We start from the raw sequence: 20234 nt of genomic DNA, 5'->3' as shown, positions 1-20234 counted from the left end.
ATTTTCTTCTCGCTAACCAGTAGTAGTATAACAAAAGACATTTTAGTTTTCATAAAAGTATTTAGAAAGTGTTGGGCGTGCAAAATAATTTTAATTTTTTTTTTGTTTAAAAATTTTTTTATTTAAAAAAAAAAATCAATATGTAAAAATAAAGTGTTAAATTTTTTCTTTTTTGTTTTTAATCAAATATTAGCTATTAAAATTTCTTAAATTATTAAAAAAAAATTAAAAAATTATTGGATCTACTATAAAACAGAAGAAAAATTTTTTTGTTTAAAAGTTTTAAATTTTATTTTATTTAATTAGATTTTGTAAATATTTTTTTTTAAAAAAATTTTCAATTTAATAATTTTAAAAATAAAAAATTATTAAATAATAATTTTAATCCTTAATTATGGAATTTAAAAAAATTTATATATATATATATATTATATATATTTACTAAAAATAAAAAGAGAAGATAAAATTTTCAGTATAACAGTGGTTTAATTCTGTTTCATATGAATAATTTTCTTGAATAAAATTTTTGCACTTTCAATTTTTAATTCAAAATAATTTCTGTTATATAACAGATTTACTTGTATATGAATAAAATAAAACAAAAAAAATTAAAATATGAAATTATAAAAGATTAGATTTTTTATTTTTTTTCTATATAGAAATTGTATATAAAATAATTTCATATTGGAAAAATCAATAAAATGTTTTGCCTCTTAAAAGCCGGGAGATGTTAAGAATTCCTTATTTTCCATAGAAAATAAAAAAAAATACTGTTATACATATGCATATATAGACAAGTACCGTTTAAAATTTTGTATAAATATAAGTGTAATAAACTGTATAATACTTAAGTTTTGTGCATGTGTATAAAATTCTATAAAAAAAATATATTTTTGCAAGAACATTTTTTTCTAAAATTTAAACTAAAGAAATAAAATAAAAAAAAAAAATAATAAAAAAATTATTTAATTGTTTTTTTTTTTCAGAATTATAAATTTATAATTTACTAATAATTATGTAATTATAAAAAAATATTTCTTGAAATAAAAATTACAATTATTTATATATGATATATCTACCTACGTAGGTAGATATATAGATACCTATCTACCTACCTATATATATAAGTATATAAATATGTATTAAATGTAGTTAATTTATGAACAATAAATATCCAATTGAATTGAACACTTGAGTGTTTAAAAAAATTTTAATATTCTTTAATTTTATTTTCTAATATTTTATATAGGAAAAATTCTATATGAAATCAAAAAAAAATTAGTTCCTAGGAAAAATCAATAAGAAAAATAATCATTATAAAAATATTAAGAAAGAAAATAAAAAAGAAAGAAGAAACTAAAACAAAAAAAAAAGGAAAATTTTATATAAATTTTTTTTTCTGTTTTTTTTTTTTTTTGTGTTTTTTCATATTGAAAGTGTTAATTTGAATATTGAAAGAAATAAAAAATTTAAAAACAATTTATTATCCTCTACTTAGATCGAAATTTATATATGTACATATGTATGTATATTAATGTAGATATAAAAGTTCTATGCGATGCATGTAATTAGTATATGTATGTATATATGCATAGTATAAAATATTTGAAGTACGGAAGGAAATTGAATTAAAAAAAAAATAATATAAGAAACATAGAAGTGTAACTGGAAAAAGAGGACATTATAAAATGCAGACTTTGCGGAAAAAAACTAGTCCATGTAAATGTAAGTAGTATATGTATTACAAATATCCAATATGTATATAACAGTAATAAAAAAAATTTAATGTCAACGAAATTTATATTTAATATTGTGATGAAAGTAAATGAGGGAGTAGGTTATTAAAATTTTGATTTCTTTGTTCAAAAAATTCTCATTATAAATTTCTTATTAAAATTTACCTAATATGAATATTACTTTCTAATATTATTGTTATACGTATATATTATAAATATTTATATACTGTCAATGACAGTATATATTCTGTATTATAATGTATGTACTAATGTATGTGTATATTATTCTTTACATACTGGAAACAATTTCATATATTTAAATTGAAATTCTTTTTTAATAACATTTTGGTATAGATTTACAGATAATCTTTACAGTTTGAAATTTTGGATGAGATTTCGAATGATTTGGATCTATTAGTTAGTCGATCAATTTGTATGATATCCTTTCGAATTTGTTAGTATGACGTCAGTGTAATACTTTTTAAGGTTGATTTTGCGAAATTTAGTATGAAATACAAGCATATAGGTAATTTAGTTTTGCAATATTGACTCTGATTTTTATATAGAATTCGTAATTTAAAGTAATTACAATAAATAATTAACAATTTCATTATTTATTTAAATATATATAAATACTAGATATTAATAAATGAATTTGAAATAGTTAATATTATTCTATATTAAGTTTTCGAATTTAATAAAATATTAATAAAACATGTACCTATGCACTATGGCATTATATATTTTCATATTTTCTGCAAAATTTTTTTTAAAACATGCTATAAAAGTATAAATTCTACTGGGAATATAATAATATACTCAAATACATGTTATATAGAGTTATAATACATTTTTCAAGATAAAAACAAAACTTTGAATTTAAGAATTAAATATAAAAAAAAACTTTATGCTATTGAAGTGGTCACATATGTATATGACATAGGATGTCTTAAAGTAGAATAAAAAGAAATGAAATATAACGCATTGCCTCAAGTTGTTCATAAAATACGTTTTGCTTTTACATTTAGATACTTAATTATGTATTTGTTGTTGAAATGTTAAATATATATAACCCAGACAGGTTGAATAATATTTTTAATTGGTTTATTGTTTGTAGTTTAGGTAAATATAAAAAGTCTTACATATAAAAACTGCATGTCCTGTAATGAATGACTTGTCAAAAGTTGTAATAATAATGTAGTTCTTGAATTTTAAATTTTACTTTTCTTAACGTGTATATATTCATATAAATTGTGGCCATTTTAACAATGTTTTGAATTGAAATTGCTCAAAAAATTGCTACTGCCACGTTTAAAACAAATTTTTCAAATATCTATAAAGTAATATTTAGTAAAAGTTTTTCAATTAAACATACTGACTATAAATTAATTTAAATGTTTTGCAATTCAAGACTAAAATTTAAAATAAGAAAAATTTTTTATGTTATAAAATTATTTATTTTAAATGCCGTTTTAAAATATTTATCTCGATATTTTTATATCCTTATGTTTAATTACGATATTAAAGTGTTTATTATTACGGACTACATAGAAGATTATAGTACATACACTTATTCTTCCAACACAAAGATATTCATAATACAATTTCATGTTATATGAGTATGTAGTTGATAAAAACAAAAAAAAAAAGAAACGTTTTGTATCTTAAAACAACATCAATAGATTTACAATGTAAATTATAATTTAAAATATTATACTAACACAATTAAAAAATTATGAAGATTTCATTCATCAGGTGTGAAATTGGAAAGTTTTAAATGTTGAATTACGTTACGTGCTTCAAAATAGACAGTATCAGTTGGATCATCAGGGGTTGGTATGAAAGGTGCCTCCATTTCCTGAATACATTTCCAATCGATTGTCTTAAAGAATTCCATTGATTTTACTTCGTTAGCTGCTGGTCTCTTTGATGCGTCCATAGTTAACAAAGCTTCAATAGCTAAAACAGCTTCTTTGGACAGTGCTTCGTCATCCTGGGGCCACTCAATATTTCGATTAAGAATATTATCAAAAACCTTTTGTGACGTTTCATCATTAAATGGTGGAATTCCAGTTAAAAATTCATATAAACATACACCCAAAGCCCACCAGTCAACCGGAGCACCATGTGGATACATAAGTAAAAGCTCTGGAGCCAAATAATCTGGAGTACCAAGTATCCTTTCATCTGAAACATGCTGGGGACCTCTTCTTACGGATTTTGGCGTTCGATAAGGTGTATTTTTTAAAGTTTTTGGGGTTTTAATTACATTTCCAGCATTGATTGGAGACATTGCCGGTTCTTCATCATATTTCGAATAATTTACACTAAATTTTTCATTTGTGTCAATGAATTTTCTATTTTCCATAGATAAAGGTAAGACAAAGCGCGTTGTTTTTAATTTGTTTAGAAGTCCATTTTCAGCCCTTCTAATAGTCTGAAATGTATATAAAAAATATAATTAATTCTATCAAAAAAAATTTTAAAGTTTACTTTTTGTGAAGAGACTGGAGTTGAAAATGCAACATTAACAATATTGTTTTTGATAGTGACTGGGATTTCATCATATGATGGCGATACACATTTTAAGACGCTTTTTGTGTTTAATGGTGTAATTTTTGATTTCCTTTTTTTGGGGGTACTACTACCAATATCTATTAACTCAATTTCTTGGGTTAAACCTGTACTAGCAGAACTACTTCCTGATTCATCAAAACTTTCAGTGATATTTTCTATACGATGTAACATATTTCGCTTTCGTTTCATTGCACAAGCACCCAAATATTCTGGGTGTTTAAAATTTTGTATAGGATTTTGGAAAGAATTGCAGTTGCTATCACTATTACTTTTCGATAAATCTGAACTCGTGGTATAATCACTTTTCATAAAATTTTGAAGTTCGTCACAATTTGAATAATCTCCTCGTTGACTTGATACTATTCCAGAATCTTCAATACCTTTCGAAATATTGTATATTTTATTTTTGCTGTCTACCATAAGCACTCCCCGAACTTGTTTAATAAAATTTTGTTTATTGCAACAAATATTATTTTGTTTTTCAACTTTATTGCATAGGCATTTGGGTATTTCCTCAGAATTTTTGATAGATTCATTCGAAGTACAAGTATAGTATGACGAAGGAGAATCGGTGTCTGTATTTATTTCAAGACTTTGTTCTTCTGCGGAGTAAAATGGTTGAACACCAGAGATATTTTGATAGTTTAGAAGTTTACTATCACTACTATTTGTATTGTTATTCCTGTCATCAATCTCTTCAGAAGAACTATGCAACTGATTGACTAGATTCATAAAATTTGATGTAACGGTCAAAGCGGTTTTTTCAGCTTTCTCGACTTTTTTCTCAGTTGATCCAAAAGATAGATGTGAGGTTAGTGAAAGTAATTGACCAGGTGTCCTTGTATTCAAGTTTGCAGGTGAAACATTTATAAGATCGGATAATTCAATATCTGAAAAATTTGTTAAATTAATTTTTTTTTAAAGTTATCATAAATAACATTGAAAAATACCTCTTCTCATTTCAATTTTACTTAAGCCGAAATCTGTTAATTTCACATGCCCAGTGACTGAAAGTAACATATTGTCTGGTTTGATATCACGATGAACAATACCATGATTGTGAAGATATTCTAAAGCTAATGTAATTTCAGCAACATAAAATTTAGCAGTATCCTCATCGAAGAATCCATACATCGTCAATAATGATTTTAAATCACCACCAACCATATATTCCATAACAAGATATACGTATGAAGACGTTTGAAGAGAATAAAGTAAATTAACGCAAAACGGACTACGTGATATGGCTAAAGCATTACGTTCAGTTATAACTTGCGAAACCATGTTTTTGTTAATCATTTCAGATTTTCGCATTACTTTGATAGCATAAAATTTTTCTGGATCATTATTTTTATATCCTAAAAAAACTTTACCAAATGCTCCACGACTTATAGGTTTAACAATAGCAAAGTCTTTTATTGTCGGCAGTTTTGTACCTCCACATTGAGTATTTGATTGGAGCGCCAAAGAACTTAATATCGAAATTTTCTCTGATATATTTGAAGACTCAATTTCAATCTCATTTTTATAATGTGTCTCGGTAATTATTTTAGCACTTTCCGCCATTCCAAAGTATAAATCATTCCAATTGAAATTAATTAATATTTTTCCTTTTAAATAAATCACAAATTTAATAGCAGTTAATTTTTTTAACATCAACTGTCAATAATAAATCCCTATAAACATTGATAAATTTCCCATAAATTTGGATTTTATTGGGTTTATTTACAAAATTGAAATATTAAGAGTTGCAGCAAAATTTTTGACTTTTAGTGAAAAATTTTAGCTTTTAGCGCAAATCTGCTTATCTAACCTGTTTATTGTTTAGGAACGGTTGGTATTGATAGTGTTTTTAGAGATCACCCGAAAAGTTTACAGCGCTTTGATTGAAAATTTAGGTATATGAGGCTTGATGAAAATAAAAAATATGTACGAATTTATGCGTAATATCAAATGCAGTATAAAATTTTATAAAATTGTAAATTCGATTTATAGGAAAAATCGATTTTCTTTTTTAATGTTGTGATTGTTCGTAGATTTTAAATTATAACAACATATGTTAATTGTCATATAGATCATGACATACTTGACTTTTCGATTATCCCCACGGCTGACAGAAATACTGTTTTTGTAATGTCAAGATTGTCCACTATTTTATATTTGACATTTAAAACCTGGCAGATCTGCACAATAATATTTTGATTAGTTTTATTTGACTTTTCAATTTAAATAGAGGAAGGAAACAAAATAAAATAAATTGAAAAAAAAAACTGAGCTTAGCGATTACGATTTATTTAATAGTTAGTTATTAGTTAAATTTAATTAATAAAAAAGAGGGATAAAATGTAAATAGTACAAAAAAAGTTTTGTTTAAACTAGCTTTGGCTTAAATATAACAATCTCGATTTATATAAGCAAAAATCATATATGACTTAATCCGATTAAAGTTTTTATTAAGAGCGTAACTATAATTATTCTACATTTCGAATATTCTTATGTGTAGAATTCCGGGAAATGTTAAAAAGTGGTCACAAAACATTCCTTACATTGGAAACACAAAAAAGTTAATTGATCTTATGAAAAATAAAAAGTTTCTAAATAATTTCAATTCTATTTTTAGATCGTAATGATCCTGGCAGATTTTTTGGTGATGGGGTTACTTTTAAAGCCAAACTTATTGGAATTTTGGAAGTTGGTGAAGCTCGGGGTGATAGAATGTGTCAAGAAGCTTTGCAGGACTTAAAAATGGCAATAAGAGCTGCTGGCGAACATAAACAAAGAATAACAATACATGTTACGATCGACGGATTGCGGTTGCGAGATGAAAAGACAGGAGATTCTTTGTACCATCACCCTGTGCACAAAATTAGTTTTATTGCACAAGATATGACAGATTCTAGAGCTTTTGGTTACATTTTTGGTTCCCCTGATAGTGGACACAGATTTTTTGGAATAAAGACTGACAAAGCTGCTAGTCAGGTAAATTAATATTGTAAAATTTCATTAATAATTACTTTTTAATCATTTTTGACAAAATTTTTAGGTGGTTTTAGCTATGCGTGATTTATTTCAAGTAGTATTTGAATTAAAAAAAAAAGAAATTGAGTTAGCACGGCAGCAAATTCAAAGCAAATCTGTACACGATCATCAACCAATGCCGTTACTTATTAGTAGTGGCAATAAAAGCAATTCGAATGATTCGACTCCTAATTTGTTAAATAATAAAAATAGTGATGGAGCCAAAACAATGAACAAGGAGGCTAATTTGGTATATTAAAAAATCAATGGATGCTCATCACGATTTTAATTAACTTATTTTTTCCATTAAATTTCTAGATGTCTCCTGAGTCGGTTGCTGATTTAGTAGATTTAGAGCAAGAACTCAGTTCAATTCAACGGGGGATCACACAAATGGAAAGAATTACGCCTAGTGAACCAACACCAACTTCAAAGAATTTTGGTGAAGAAGACCCATTTGGCGATTCGTTTACGAATTTCCCTGTAATAGTTTTAATTTTCTTCATTTTTAAAATATAGTGTTATATTTGAAGATAATTTTAAGCAAAAATATTATTTTCAGACATATAACTTGCTTCCTCCACCTGAGTCTTCACGTTCCAGGCATTCGAAACCGACCAAACCTCCTGATAATATGAACGCTTCAATTGAATCAAGTATAACGAATAATTTAACAAATCCAAGTCGCACACAATCACCACCATTATCAACGTTATTAAATTCTTCCAATACAACCACATCAAATTTAACGACAAATATAGAAACTTCAGAAAATTGGTTGACGGAATTAGAAAATGTAGATGTTTTCAAAAGCGAAACTGCAAATGCAACTAAGAATTTAGAAAATATTACCAATTCAGTTAAAAATAATGACGAAACTCAAATAACGTCATTACCGATACAAATTGCAAAATCAGGTAATTTTTTACTTTTTAAATCAAATTATAATAGGATATTTTTTCTTCAAATATAATTTTAAGATATTCAAATGAATAAAACAAGCAGGAAAAATATGTGATATTATTATAGTTATAAGAACTTATTAAGATTTTTATTTTTATACTTTAAAATAAGTGATTATTTTTATAGTTTAATTATATTAACTTAATATTAGAAATAATGAATAATGTCAGATGCTTATATGTTTTCAAGGCTACATTTTGATATTTTTTAATTTTTGTTTTGTATTTTTTTTTATTTTTATTTGTAATAGTTTAGTATTGGTTTAGCATATAAGCCTATTTTATGTAATATGAACCTGTTTTGTTTAATGTAAAATTAAAATTGTGTATTTGAAAGTATTTTAAAATTTCATACTATTTTATTTACAAATGATATATTTTTACATACACAAATGTATCTATACTTTCTGTTTAAGAACATTTTAAGTGTTTATTGTATGTATGTATGTACTGAAAATCTTTAAAATCGGATTAGCTAGGATATTTATGTATTTTTGTTAAATTATTTATTTTATTTTAAATTTTAACTGTTTTATTTTATTTTTGTTTCATTTCATATTATTATTGTCTTTTAAAATTAAATTAAATCAAAATTTTATCAAAATACGTTCTGAAAGATAAAATCAAAATCTGGAATTTTGCATTTTGGTTTAAATTTTACTTTAAATGAAACGAAAAAGTGTTATCGCACATGTTTTGTCGAAAATTTGAGTTTGTATTTTTAATGCTTATAAAATTAAAAATCTTCCTATGTCTTTCTAAATAAATAATTAAATATTTTAAATGGTTAATTGTCGAAATTGCCAAAAATCAGTTCAACATATCAATCAATATAAAAATTTGTCAATTGATAAATATCTCGTTTAGATAGGGAAAGAAAAAACTTGATTGTGAATTTTACATAAGCATTCAAAACTAAGGTTTTCTTTTTAAATTTTATTTTATAAGTGTATTTCTTTGTTACTGTTATTTTTAATTATTAGCATGGAAATGTGGATGTAAAATCCTTTGTTGTTGTTATTCATGTGTGCAAGAAATGCTATTTATATTCAATTTTATTCCTTTCAACATATTTTTTTTATCCATTTAAGCACTTCAAGAATTTAATTTTAATAAATTAGTTTTTTTGTTTTTCTAAATTCTTGCTGGTGGTATGATCATAATTAAGTATCAAAATACGTTTCAGTGATAAATCTTAATTTGCATTTAAAAAAAATTCATCTGGGCATTTTTTTTAAAATAATTCGCACGAATCTGACGACGTATAATAGCTTTCTCTGCCGTTCCTAAAAAATTAAATTTTTCGAATATTTTACATGTGTAATATTCGGTTAATAACACAATTGAATCATTATATTAATATTTATCTTAAAAGCTAAACATCCCCAGTTTCCTATAATAGAATAATTTATTCCAAAATTGAAAATCACTTAAAAACAAAGTTATAGTTCTCTCATGCGACATAATTTTCTATTTATGGTAAAATATTATTATATAAGCTTAATTAATAACTTATATACTTAATTTTTCATATCACCCATTTATTTTTGTTTCTTAATAAACATTTTTTTAAATCAAAGTTTAGTTTGTATTCAGCACTTTTTATAGCACATATTAATTGTTACACATTCTGATCATAAATCATTCCAAACACAAACATTTCAATTTTCAAGAAAAAAAATGAAGCTTAAAACAAATATTTAAATTTTTAAATAATTGAAAAAAAATACTTATTTTTTTGTCTTAATATTTTGTCTTTAAAACCACATAATATATTCTCTTATGAAGAAAAAAAAATAACAAAAAAACCGAATAATAACAAACTTTCTTTTACTAAAAGCTAATTTTGTATTCTACAATTTGTCAGACGCTTTTACAGATCTTGATCCACTAGGTACGGGTAAAATAAAACCGTATGTAGATAAAAAATATTTCTTCCATGAATTAAAAAATCCTCCTAAGAAAGTTCTCAAGGATTTATCAACTCCTGGTGCTAGTAATTCTAAAAATAATAATAACAATATTAATATTAATAATAATAATGGACTAGATATTAATAATTTAACGACATCAACTTCTGTATCAGGATCAGTATCACATAGTATTTCACCAGCTAATGAACAACAACATCAACCAATGCAACAACAGAACAATGGACAACAGCTTTATAATGTAGTACCAACATCAAATTCAATTCCATACAATAATCTTGGAACCGTAACATGTAATACTCAACATCAAACTACTACATCAATATCAAATATTAATGTGGCATCATCATCAGTTTCTGGTAATAATGTCATAAGTGAACAAAATAATGATGTACAGAAAATATTAGTGCAACATAATATCAATAGCAACAGTGAACAAGATACACTTCAAAATATTTCATTGATAATTAATCAATCACAACACGAAGAAAAATCACAACAATTACACCAACAAGAACAGGAAAAAAAACAAGAACAAGAGCCTTGCGACGTTTTACTAGACAATATTGATTTATATACTAGAAATATTACCGCTAATAATTTACTTTGTATTAATAGTAGTAATAATTCTGAAATAGAAATACAACAAAAACATCAACAACAACAACAACAATCATACCAACAACATCATCAACAACAGCTACAACAATTACAACGAGAACAAATATCACAAAACCACAATATAACAAGTTTGTTACACATATTCATAAACATTTTTACATTAAAATTCAGAAAAAAATTATTTTTACTTATTGTCAAAGAATTATGTTTCTTTTTTGTGACGAGGGAGTTTTTAAAAAGTTTTAGGTTTTAGCTGTTTTAAAAAATATTTTTGGGTTAAATTTTTGAAAATCTTTCTCTTATTTATTTTGTATATACATACTATATTTTCTTAAAAATTTTTTAAATTTAAACGTAATTTTTTGTATTCTTTTATATTTGTTTTATGATGTGCTACTTAATTTATTTTTACTCATTTTAAAATTATTTTTAGTTTTCACTTAATATAGAAAGATTAGGCAGCTTATTTTTATAAGTTATTTTAACAATCATAATAAAACGAATTCTTTTACGAAAATGTACAATGTAATAAAATTAGTTTCTACAATAATTTCGACAATAATTAAAAATTCGGGTTTGATATTAATATTTAAATTGTTTTAATTTAATGCAATATACAACAATTTTAAAGTTCACCACTGATATCAATCAGAATATAAAAAAATACTATGAATGTATGTTAAAACAATAAAAAATACAGTTTAATCTAAATCCTATAGCTTTAGAAAATTTCCTCGTGATTAAAATAACATTTGTTTAAGAAAATTAATTTTTATATATAACAAAACAAAAAAAAAAGATTAAATATTTTGACTTTAGATATTGAGCGGGTAATAGCAACTACTTCAACAACAACTGCAGTTTCAGCTGCCGGATCAATGACTGAATCAACCGTAATTGCGCATGATACTGATCCGTTTTCACCAACTCGTAAAAAAAGTGATCCATTTCAGGATGGTGATATTTTTAGTAAATTAGATCCTTTTGAATTTGAGTTCGCTAAAAGCAATATACTACCCGATACTAAGATTACTAATACTTTAAATGAACAAACAAGATCAAATGATTCAACTTCTTCGCCAAGCGTATTTAATGGTCCACTGCAAGTAAGCTTACCACCTGAAAGTTGGGGTACAAATACAGTAACAGCCACATCAACAAATCTTAGTCAATCAAATATTTATGCTACAGCCGGCATTGTCGATTCAAGTTTATACGGTCAACGCATTCAACGTCAATCAAGTGAATCCCCAAATTCAGCAACAGCTAGAAATCGTCCATCCGTGTTTAAACAAAATACTGTAGATGTTATAAGTAGTATTAGTACTAAAAAAATGCCGCCATTATTTGGCCACAAATTCTCAAAAAGAGATTCACATAGCATCAATATGAGAAGATTACAAGAAAGTGATTCGTTGAGTGAAAATGAAACTGCACCCGAACCGCCACCAAGGCCAGATTCTTCTGGTTTTTCGATAGAACCTCCACCATTGCCACCTAAGAAACAATTTTCTGATATTGTCATTAGGCCAAGAATAACATCTTCGTCGGCTGTGCCGCCACCGACACGTTACGATTATGTTCAAGCCAAAATGAAATCTAGTCAATTATCTTCTATATTTGATAGTAATAATAGCGGAGCACCGCCAATTCCATTGCCATCTAGACGTATTGGACGTAGTGATTCTAGTTATCCTGGTCCGGGCAGGCCACGTAAGCCGGGTATGATTTTATTTTAAATATAATGAATCAATTCAATCACATCATTAAACACATTCATTAATTATTAAATATATACTTGATTTTGAGTTTGAAATTGATATACAGAAAAAAATTTCAAGAATGATATATTAGCTTTCATTTCGTTTAAATGTTTACAATATTTCCAGCTCAAAATCCAAATCTTGTAATATGTCGAAGATATTGTAAAATTGCGATATATTAGCTTGCACTTATCACAAAACACATTAAAGCTTTGAAGATTTAAAACTATTGCTACTAGCTAAGCGAGTAAAATCAGCTAACTATTTTTGCAAATATTTGTAGATGTTGTTTTCAAGCACAAAATCTGTTCGGCGAATAAATTTGGTTAGCTTGCAAGAAATTTTAAAACGAAGTATAAAGTAATTTGAAATTTAAATTCTGCTTTTTAAGCTTTTCACGATGTTCGGTGAATGTTGCCAAGTATTTTGCTCTAATTACATAAATTACGAAGTTTCTATATTATATTGGACGTGGTATTGTTATACGATATAATTGAAACTAATAACAAAATGATTGGAAATAAATTTTTTTAAAAGATTTTAAATTCAAAATCAAAAGCAAATTATATAACAGATAAACAGTTAAATGAGAAACATGCAAGTGAATTTGAAATAAAGTGTTATAATTTATAAATATAACCTGATAATTTAATCCGTTAATATATTTTTCAAACTTATTTTCAGGATGCGATGAAGATGATTATTTAGCACCTTTGCCAACAGGGCGTAGTGAAGTTCCTCCAATAATAGCACCACCTCCACAAAGTAATAAAAGTGGAAGGCCTCGTCGGCAGGAGATTGTCGAAACTAAGAATTATGATACAAATCAGGTCAACAAACAAACAAGTAATTTACCTCTTAACCCTATTGAATTTGAACCGGAAGCAATACTACCAGATATTACATTAAGTCAATTGTTAACTCTTGGTGTGGAAGATTTAGCGAAGAAACTAAATGTGCCAGCTTCTAAGCTGAGTACTATGACTTTGGTAGAATTAACAACATATTTATCTGAATTTATTGAGGCTTCAAAGAAGAGGCAACAGCAGCAACTACAAGAGATTCAAACGCAGCAACTACAGCAAAACCAACAGCAACATCAAAAAATATCTGCACCCATTTCTAGCAAACCAGCTGTTAATAAAGCAATTGGAACAAATATAAGTTTGGGTTCAAGTCCGCCAATATTCAAAGTAAATTTTGACCAAAATTCCGATGCAACATTCATTGCTAAATTTGATGATAACTTTGGTGATGAATCATCTCTAAACCAGTCCTCAACGTTTGTAGCAAATTTTTCACAGTTCGAAAATATTAAGCCGGAATCAATGGCATCTTCTGCGGTATTTGCCAGTGGTAGCGGCTCCCTACAAAATTATGCACCACCTGTTAAAAGTATTCCACCAGCAGACAGATATGCAGTTTTCCGAGAAATTATTGATCAAGACCTTAAAAATGATAGTAGTACTGAAATCAAGAGCTCCCCAGAGGAAGAGGACGAAGAGTTTTATGATGATGATGAAGAGAATTCGTCACCAATTCAACAACAAAAACTCGACAATGAATATAGTGACGACGAAAAGATGCAAACAGGTATTTCTTTTGAAATTTAAAAATTAGAACCTTAATTTTGACTAATTCATTTTTTAAGTTTCCGTTACGCAACCTATTCAAACAAAAATTATTGATACAAAAATTACTGAGGCTATATCACATGCAAAGGATCGTTACGCTGCACTTCGGGATATTATTTTAGTTGAAAATTTGTTTGAAAAACCTAAAACATTGCCGCAACACTCAGACTCCTTTAGTGGGTTTACAGCCACTTTTGGTGAAAACAATTTCACCGAGCCGTCTCAAGTGAAACCAAGTGAAACGATATTTGCAGATGATTCTTTTCCAACAAACTTTGAAACTGCTTTAGATGAAATGACAAATAGAGATGAGTCAACAGAAAACGATGTTGAAAACGATAAAGGTGAATCTAACATACAAGCAGAGCTAGAAGACAAAGATCATCTAGAAGAAAGATTACCTAGTACAGGAAGTAGTCCAGATTCAAATCAAAATTACGATTCTGATAAATTAAAAGGAGAGGACTCGGAATTGCATAAGCCTGAAGACAATATTCTAGATTTACAGAAAGAAAATGGTAATACTTCATCATTGATGCAAACTTTGAATGTGTCAAGCAATAAAGATGATGTTGAAATAGATGAGTTGATGAACCGCGCTATATCTAATTTATCGTTAGATAGTCGCGATCATTTATCTCCAAAGACCCCAGCAATTATAAAATCTCCAATAATAAACGATAACATAGAACTTGCGTCATCGCCTGTTAACCAATTGCAATCTGATCGGCAACAAATTAAATCACCGTTAAACAATGTCGTTTTAAGTAGCAAGTTCAATGACGTCTCTACCTCGCCGATACCTATACAAAAGTCACCACAAACTGTTCCAGGGATATTATCGGTTTCGGATGTAGCTAAAAACATTGAAAAATCCCCTTCACAATTAACTATTAACTCTTCAACAGCTAAATCTCCTAGCTTGAAGTCTCCGCTTTCTAGATCTCCTATGGGGCAGCAAAATATTTCTAACGGAGCCATGAATATCAAAAAGAAGACTTCTAAAGAAGAAAGCTCTGAATGGGCTGTTTTTGACAAATCATCGGAAACTAGAGAAAATTCGTCAGCCCCAGGAACAATTGGGCAGTCCCAACCGCAACGTTCAAAAGGATCAAAAACCCCAGCAGCCAAAGATGTAGTTGGTGAATCTCCTTGTTCATCTGATGGTAAAGACGATTGGAAAACTGCAGGTATTAACAGACAAGGTTTACCACCAGAAAGTATTTGTAGTAATAAACGATGGCCGAAAGGCCAAACATCTTCGTCGTCAAGGGACTTAAGCCCGTGGGATGATGAAGCTCCGAATGAATATAAAAAAAGGCAAGTTGTTCATCCCATTCCTGACAGACATGGTTACTATATGAGACATTCAAGACGGATGAATTCCTGTGATGATGATTATGAGTACGTTGAAAATTTAAACAAAATAAATCACTTTATTATTCTCTTTTTAGGTATGAGGAGGAAATGGCTAAAAGAAGAGAGCGGAAAATTAAAAGTGGGATTTCTAAAAGCAGAGATAATTTCGATTTTGGTACATTTTGTAAACATAGAAATTTTCGAAAAAATAAAAGTTTTAAAATAATACCCTTATAGATTCCCCTAGTTGGTATCAAAGTGGAACAATGCATCACAGTTGGTCTCCACAAGATGATGATGATCGAGAAAGATCTTTTGAGAGAGGCGTTTATGAACGGAGTAGCTATGGTGGTCCAATGTATGATAAACACAAGCACGTTCCACACTCTTCATACGATAGACGTATTGCTTATGATAAAAGAGGGAAATATTATAGAGAGTATTGCCGTCCAACAGATTATGAATTTGAATCATATGGTGAATGCCCTGAGGTGAAAGATAGGAAAATGATGTACTCTAGACGTGACTATGAAAATGTTTATGATGACGGTGGATTTACACGTGGAGGTATTGCGCCTGATAATAATAATACTGTCGGTAGAAATTCTGGAAGTGGAATATATAAATCAAGAGAATATTTTTATTCTGGGACAACTGAACGACGCAGTTTTGATCGTGAAAGTATTGACTCGTACGAAAGCGGTGGTCGGAGAAGAAAAAGTTTCGGTAGTGGTGATGTTTACGGTAGTTTTGATAGTCGAGAAGATTTTCGTGAAAGGTATATGGCAGATAAAACTAGACAAATCCGTAAAGGGATAAAACCACGGGGGCCAGCTAGTTTGAGCGGAGGGCCTCCTGACGAGTATGAACAAGACTCGGAAACTGATATGCAAGTTCGTAGGGAACCTAGAGAGTATAGTAGAAGTTTGCAAAGACCCTCTTCTGGATCAAGAATTCGTAAAAGTAGCGGTTCGAGTCCTTGGGATGGAGAAGGTAAGTGGTATAATTAAGTAAAATTTATTTATTTGCTATTAATTTTTAATTTAGAAGGCCCAACACACGCGCAAAAAGGTCACTGGAAGCGACCTGCAAGTGCTTCAGAGTCCGAACGACGCTTGACGGCGGAAAACAGAAGAGTTTTGTCACATAATCAATCTGGAGGCTCTGATGGCGAAAAAGAAAGAAGGTTGGTGTTTATTATTGTGAGCGTTGTAAATAAATTAAGTCTAATTTTTAATTTATTTTAAAAGATTCCGCAAAAAACAGAGGCAACGTGGAAAAGAAGGTAGCGAAATACGGCCATCGCTTCCAACGGGAAGATATCCATCAGCGGGTTCGCATAGAGAAAATTATGACTACGTTTATGATGACTATGAGAGAAATGTAACGACACAATCACCAATTCCAGGACCACCAGTCGACGAAGATAAATTTGAGAGACTAAATCGACGACGTATGGATTTAAACCAGCGAATGATAGATATGGAACATAGAAAAAGGAATACAAGTGGATCAGTTACTGCTGAAAAATATAGTTATGAAGACGAAGATTATGAGGACGACGACGATGATGCTGAAGCTACCAAATCCGCTCCGATTCAAAAATATTCAATGAGTAAAAAAGATTCTTATTATTCTGAAAAAGATATTCGTTATTCAAGAACCCCAAAATTCGGAAGTGAACGTTTTGATTTCGATGCTGACTTTGAAGAAACTCCTCACTCAACTTCCAGCGGCCGAAATAAATTTAATTTTGATGATCAAGTTGGTTTCGAATCAGATTTTATAAGTTCACCACCACCATCCGGACAATTACCACCATCTGCTACATCCTCTATAGCAACTAAAACCCCCATTAGTGCTGGTACGAAATCAAGTTTTAGATTCTCAAATGATTTTTCAGGCAAACAGTCACTGTCCTCTAATTTTGGTGATGGTGAGTTTCCAAATTCAAATTCAACAAGTTCCATGCAACAGGTTACACCAACTACAGCATCTACGCAAAAATTACGATTTGACGACAAGGTTACTATTTCAAAATTCGATCATAACCAACCAAGTAGTAGTAGTGGTGGCGTTGGTAACATTTCTTCATCTATAGGCGATGCTTTTGAGGACGATGATTTTTCAAAAGCACAATTTGATTTTGAAAATGAGAGTCAATGGAGTTCGGAAACTCCTATTAAACGAAACAATAATTTAAGATCTAGCGGTAAAAATCGAGGTGGCATTAACAGTAACAGTGCGATTGATAGCACAACGCAACATGATCATTTACGGAAATCCGAATCTGTTAATATATTTGCAAAGAAAACTGAAGATCCATTCGAGGATGATGATTTTTTTAAAAATGTTGAAAATAACAGTATATCACATGATAGTAGCAATGGAAAAAAACACGGTAATATCGAGGTTAGTTTAAGTAACGGCGGAAGTAATATTAATAACGGTAATAATAATATGACAAATACATGTAAAAAAGATTCATTTCAATGGGATAACGACTTTGCTAAATTCGATGAAAATATGTGATTTGTTTGTAAAAGTTTATGTAAATGTAATAAAAGAAATTATAGAAAAGCTAACAATTCAAATATACCCAATAAAATTATTTATAATTATAACAATAATAACAATAATATTATAAGTTGTAATAACAGTAATAGTAACAATAGAACTAATAGTAGTAGCATTAATATAGAAAATGAAAATAATAAAAAGAGTATTACTTACGGTAATAATAACTATAAAAATAGCACCAATAAACATTATAAAAATCATAAATTCAATAATAGATCTGCTAATGGAGTCAAAAAAATTAATAGTAATAATAAAATTTACAGAAAAGTAAATAATAGAACTAACAAGGAAAATATAAATATTATTAATAAAAATACTAATTCTATACAAATTAACAGTAGTAAACTAATTTCAAATAAAATCAATAATACTGATTATAAATATAATTCAAATAAAATCAATACAATTTACAATAATCGAACAAATACAAATAAAAATTTTAACAATAATGGTCAAGAATTGGTAATGAATGATAAACAAATTACGCTTAAAAGTTTTAAGTATAGTAAAAATTTAATTCTTATAAAATTTCATTTAAGAAATTTTATTAGACGTTATCAATTTCAATATGATATTTTATGTTAAATTATTGAAAAAAAAAAAAAAACAATTGTAAAAAAAATGATTTTTTTCTTTTAATTATTATTATTTAGTATATAATATACATCACTTCTAATAAAATTATTTTCAAAATGAAATATTTTTAAAAATTATGGAAATACAAACTTTCATAAACTATTAAGTTTATTTAATTTTATAACAAAATTTGAACAAATTATAGATATTTTTAGGCAAATATCATTATTATAACTTTTAGGCTAATCTTTAAATAAATTATTATCGTTGCAGGAAATTTTTATCAAAAAATTTTAAGAAATCATTATTAATTGAAAGTTCGAACAATATTTGTGATTCCATAATTTTTAAATTATGATTTTCCATTTTGATCAAATTCACTGTTTTCTATAAAAACTTTGTTTTGAATTTAAAATGAAATCGCATTGTAAATAAATATATATAATATATGTATAAATATAACATATAAGATAACATACATGTGAATATTTTGAAGAGTATCGACGTTTTTTATGATTTTGTTGTGTGTATTTTTTTTATTACTAATATTATTGTATAAAAATGAGAAATTTATTTTTTAGTTTAGAATATTATTTTATCATTATCATTAAGAATATTTATTTGAATTTTTCACTGAAATAATATTTGCAAAAATTAAACTCGAATAACATTAAAATTACTCTAATTTAATAAACTTTTTATTTAAATATTTATATATTATGTATAACTATTGTGGATAACGAATAATTCTATTTATTCATTATTATATTAATTTTTTTTTGTGTTAATTAAAATTTCTAAATTATTTTAAATTTATTTCAATATAAGTATATATAGTTTAATCATTTTGTTTGTAATGTTTTAAATTTTATTTATAAAAAAGCATAAAAAGAAAAATTTACTAATATTTTAGAGTAAAAACTAGATGATTTCAGTGCTCTTGTGCATTTCAAAATGGAGTTTTTCTCGTGTTTTACAAGTTAAATATATTTAAATTTTATATTTTTGTTGTAGAATACATAAATCTGGTTTTACTAAGCTATTTATTTCTAACAAGTTTTAAAAATATTTTATTTTGATTAAACATTGTATACGTTTTTTTTTTGTCTGATAATTCAACTTCAATTACAAATTTTTTGTATAAAAATAATTTTTTATGTACATTTAATCTAATATGAGCATTCCAATAATAATAACCATTTTGAAAACAATGTATTTATGAAATTTTTTTTTTTAGCCTGTCGCATTTTTATTTTACAATGTCTAATGATATTAATGCATTATTGTAGAAATCACGTTTATAATTTAAATATAATAAACTATTTAATATTATTTTTATTTAAATTCAATTCAATTGTACCATGGTGTGTGTTATAGTATTACAATATTTAATTTTTTTTTTAATATTATACGTACAGAATAAAAGCAAAAATATTTTAATATTCTTAAAAATTTAAAATTTTTTCGTTTATTTGTA

At 27.1% G+C, this 20234-nt stretch overlaps 2 protein-coding genes across 7 annotated transcripts; one reads left to right on the top strand and one right to left on the bottom strand.

The window, feature by feature from the left end:
• The first annotated feature begins 1473 nt into the window (after window positions 1-1473).
• On the top strand, window positions 1474-18625 carry LOC129614607 (protein disabled). Of its 6 annotated transcripts, none has more exons than XM_055529319.1 (13): window positions 1474-1725; window positions 6934-7292; window positions 7357-7581; window positions 7650-7814; window positions 7894-8248; window positions 10161-10583; window positions 11665-12567; window positions 13293-14201; window positions 14260-15646; window positions 15697-15776; window positions 15839-16594; window positions 16649-16787; window positions 16852-18624. In XM_055529319.1, the coding sequence occupies exons 1-13, from the start codon at window positions 1689-1691 to the stop codon at window positions 18131-18133; spliced, it is 7020 nt and encodes a 2339-aa protein (XP_055385294.1). In that variant the 5' UTR covers window positions 1474-1688; the 3' UTR covers window positions 18134-18624. The 6 variants fall into 6 exon arrangements, with proteins under 6 accessions (XP_055385294.1, XP_055385295.1, XP_055385296.1 ...); XM_055529320.1 differs by lacking the exon at window positions 1474-1725 and adding an exon at window positions 6678-6876 and having other exon boundaries at window positions 14260-15562; window positions 16852-18625; XM_055529321.1 differs by lacking the exon at window positions 1474-1725 and adding an exon at window positions 6678-6876 and having other exon boundaries at window positions 10380-10583.
• On the bottom strand, window positions 3259-5879 carry LOC129614609 (serine/threonine-protein kinase greatwall). The gene is made up of 3 exons (XM_055529324.1): window positions 5264-5879; window positions 4230-5203; window positions 3259-4173 (listed from the first exon to the last, which is right to left on the bottom strand). Exons 1-3 carry the CDS (start codon window positions 5877-5879, stop codon window positions 3481-3483), a joined length of 2283 nt encoding a protein of 760 aa, XP_055385299.1. The 3' UTR covers window positions 3259-3480.
• Window positions 18626-20234: the final 1609 nt, after the last annotated feature.

The sequence above is a fragment of the Condylostylus longicornis genome, unplaced genomic scaffold (genome assembly GCF_029603195.1).
Source record: "Condylostylus longicornis isolate FDR11 unplaced genomic scaffold, ASM2960319v2 ptg000113l, whole genome shotgun sequence".
In the NCBI taxonomy this organism is placed as follows: Eukaryota; Metazoa; Arthropoda; class Insecta; order Diptera; family Dolichopodidae; genus Condylostylus; species Condylostylus longicornis.
This window is presented reverse-complemented; position numbering and strand designations above follow the sequence as displayed.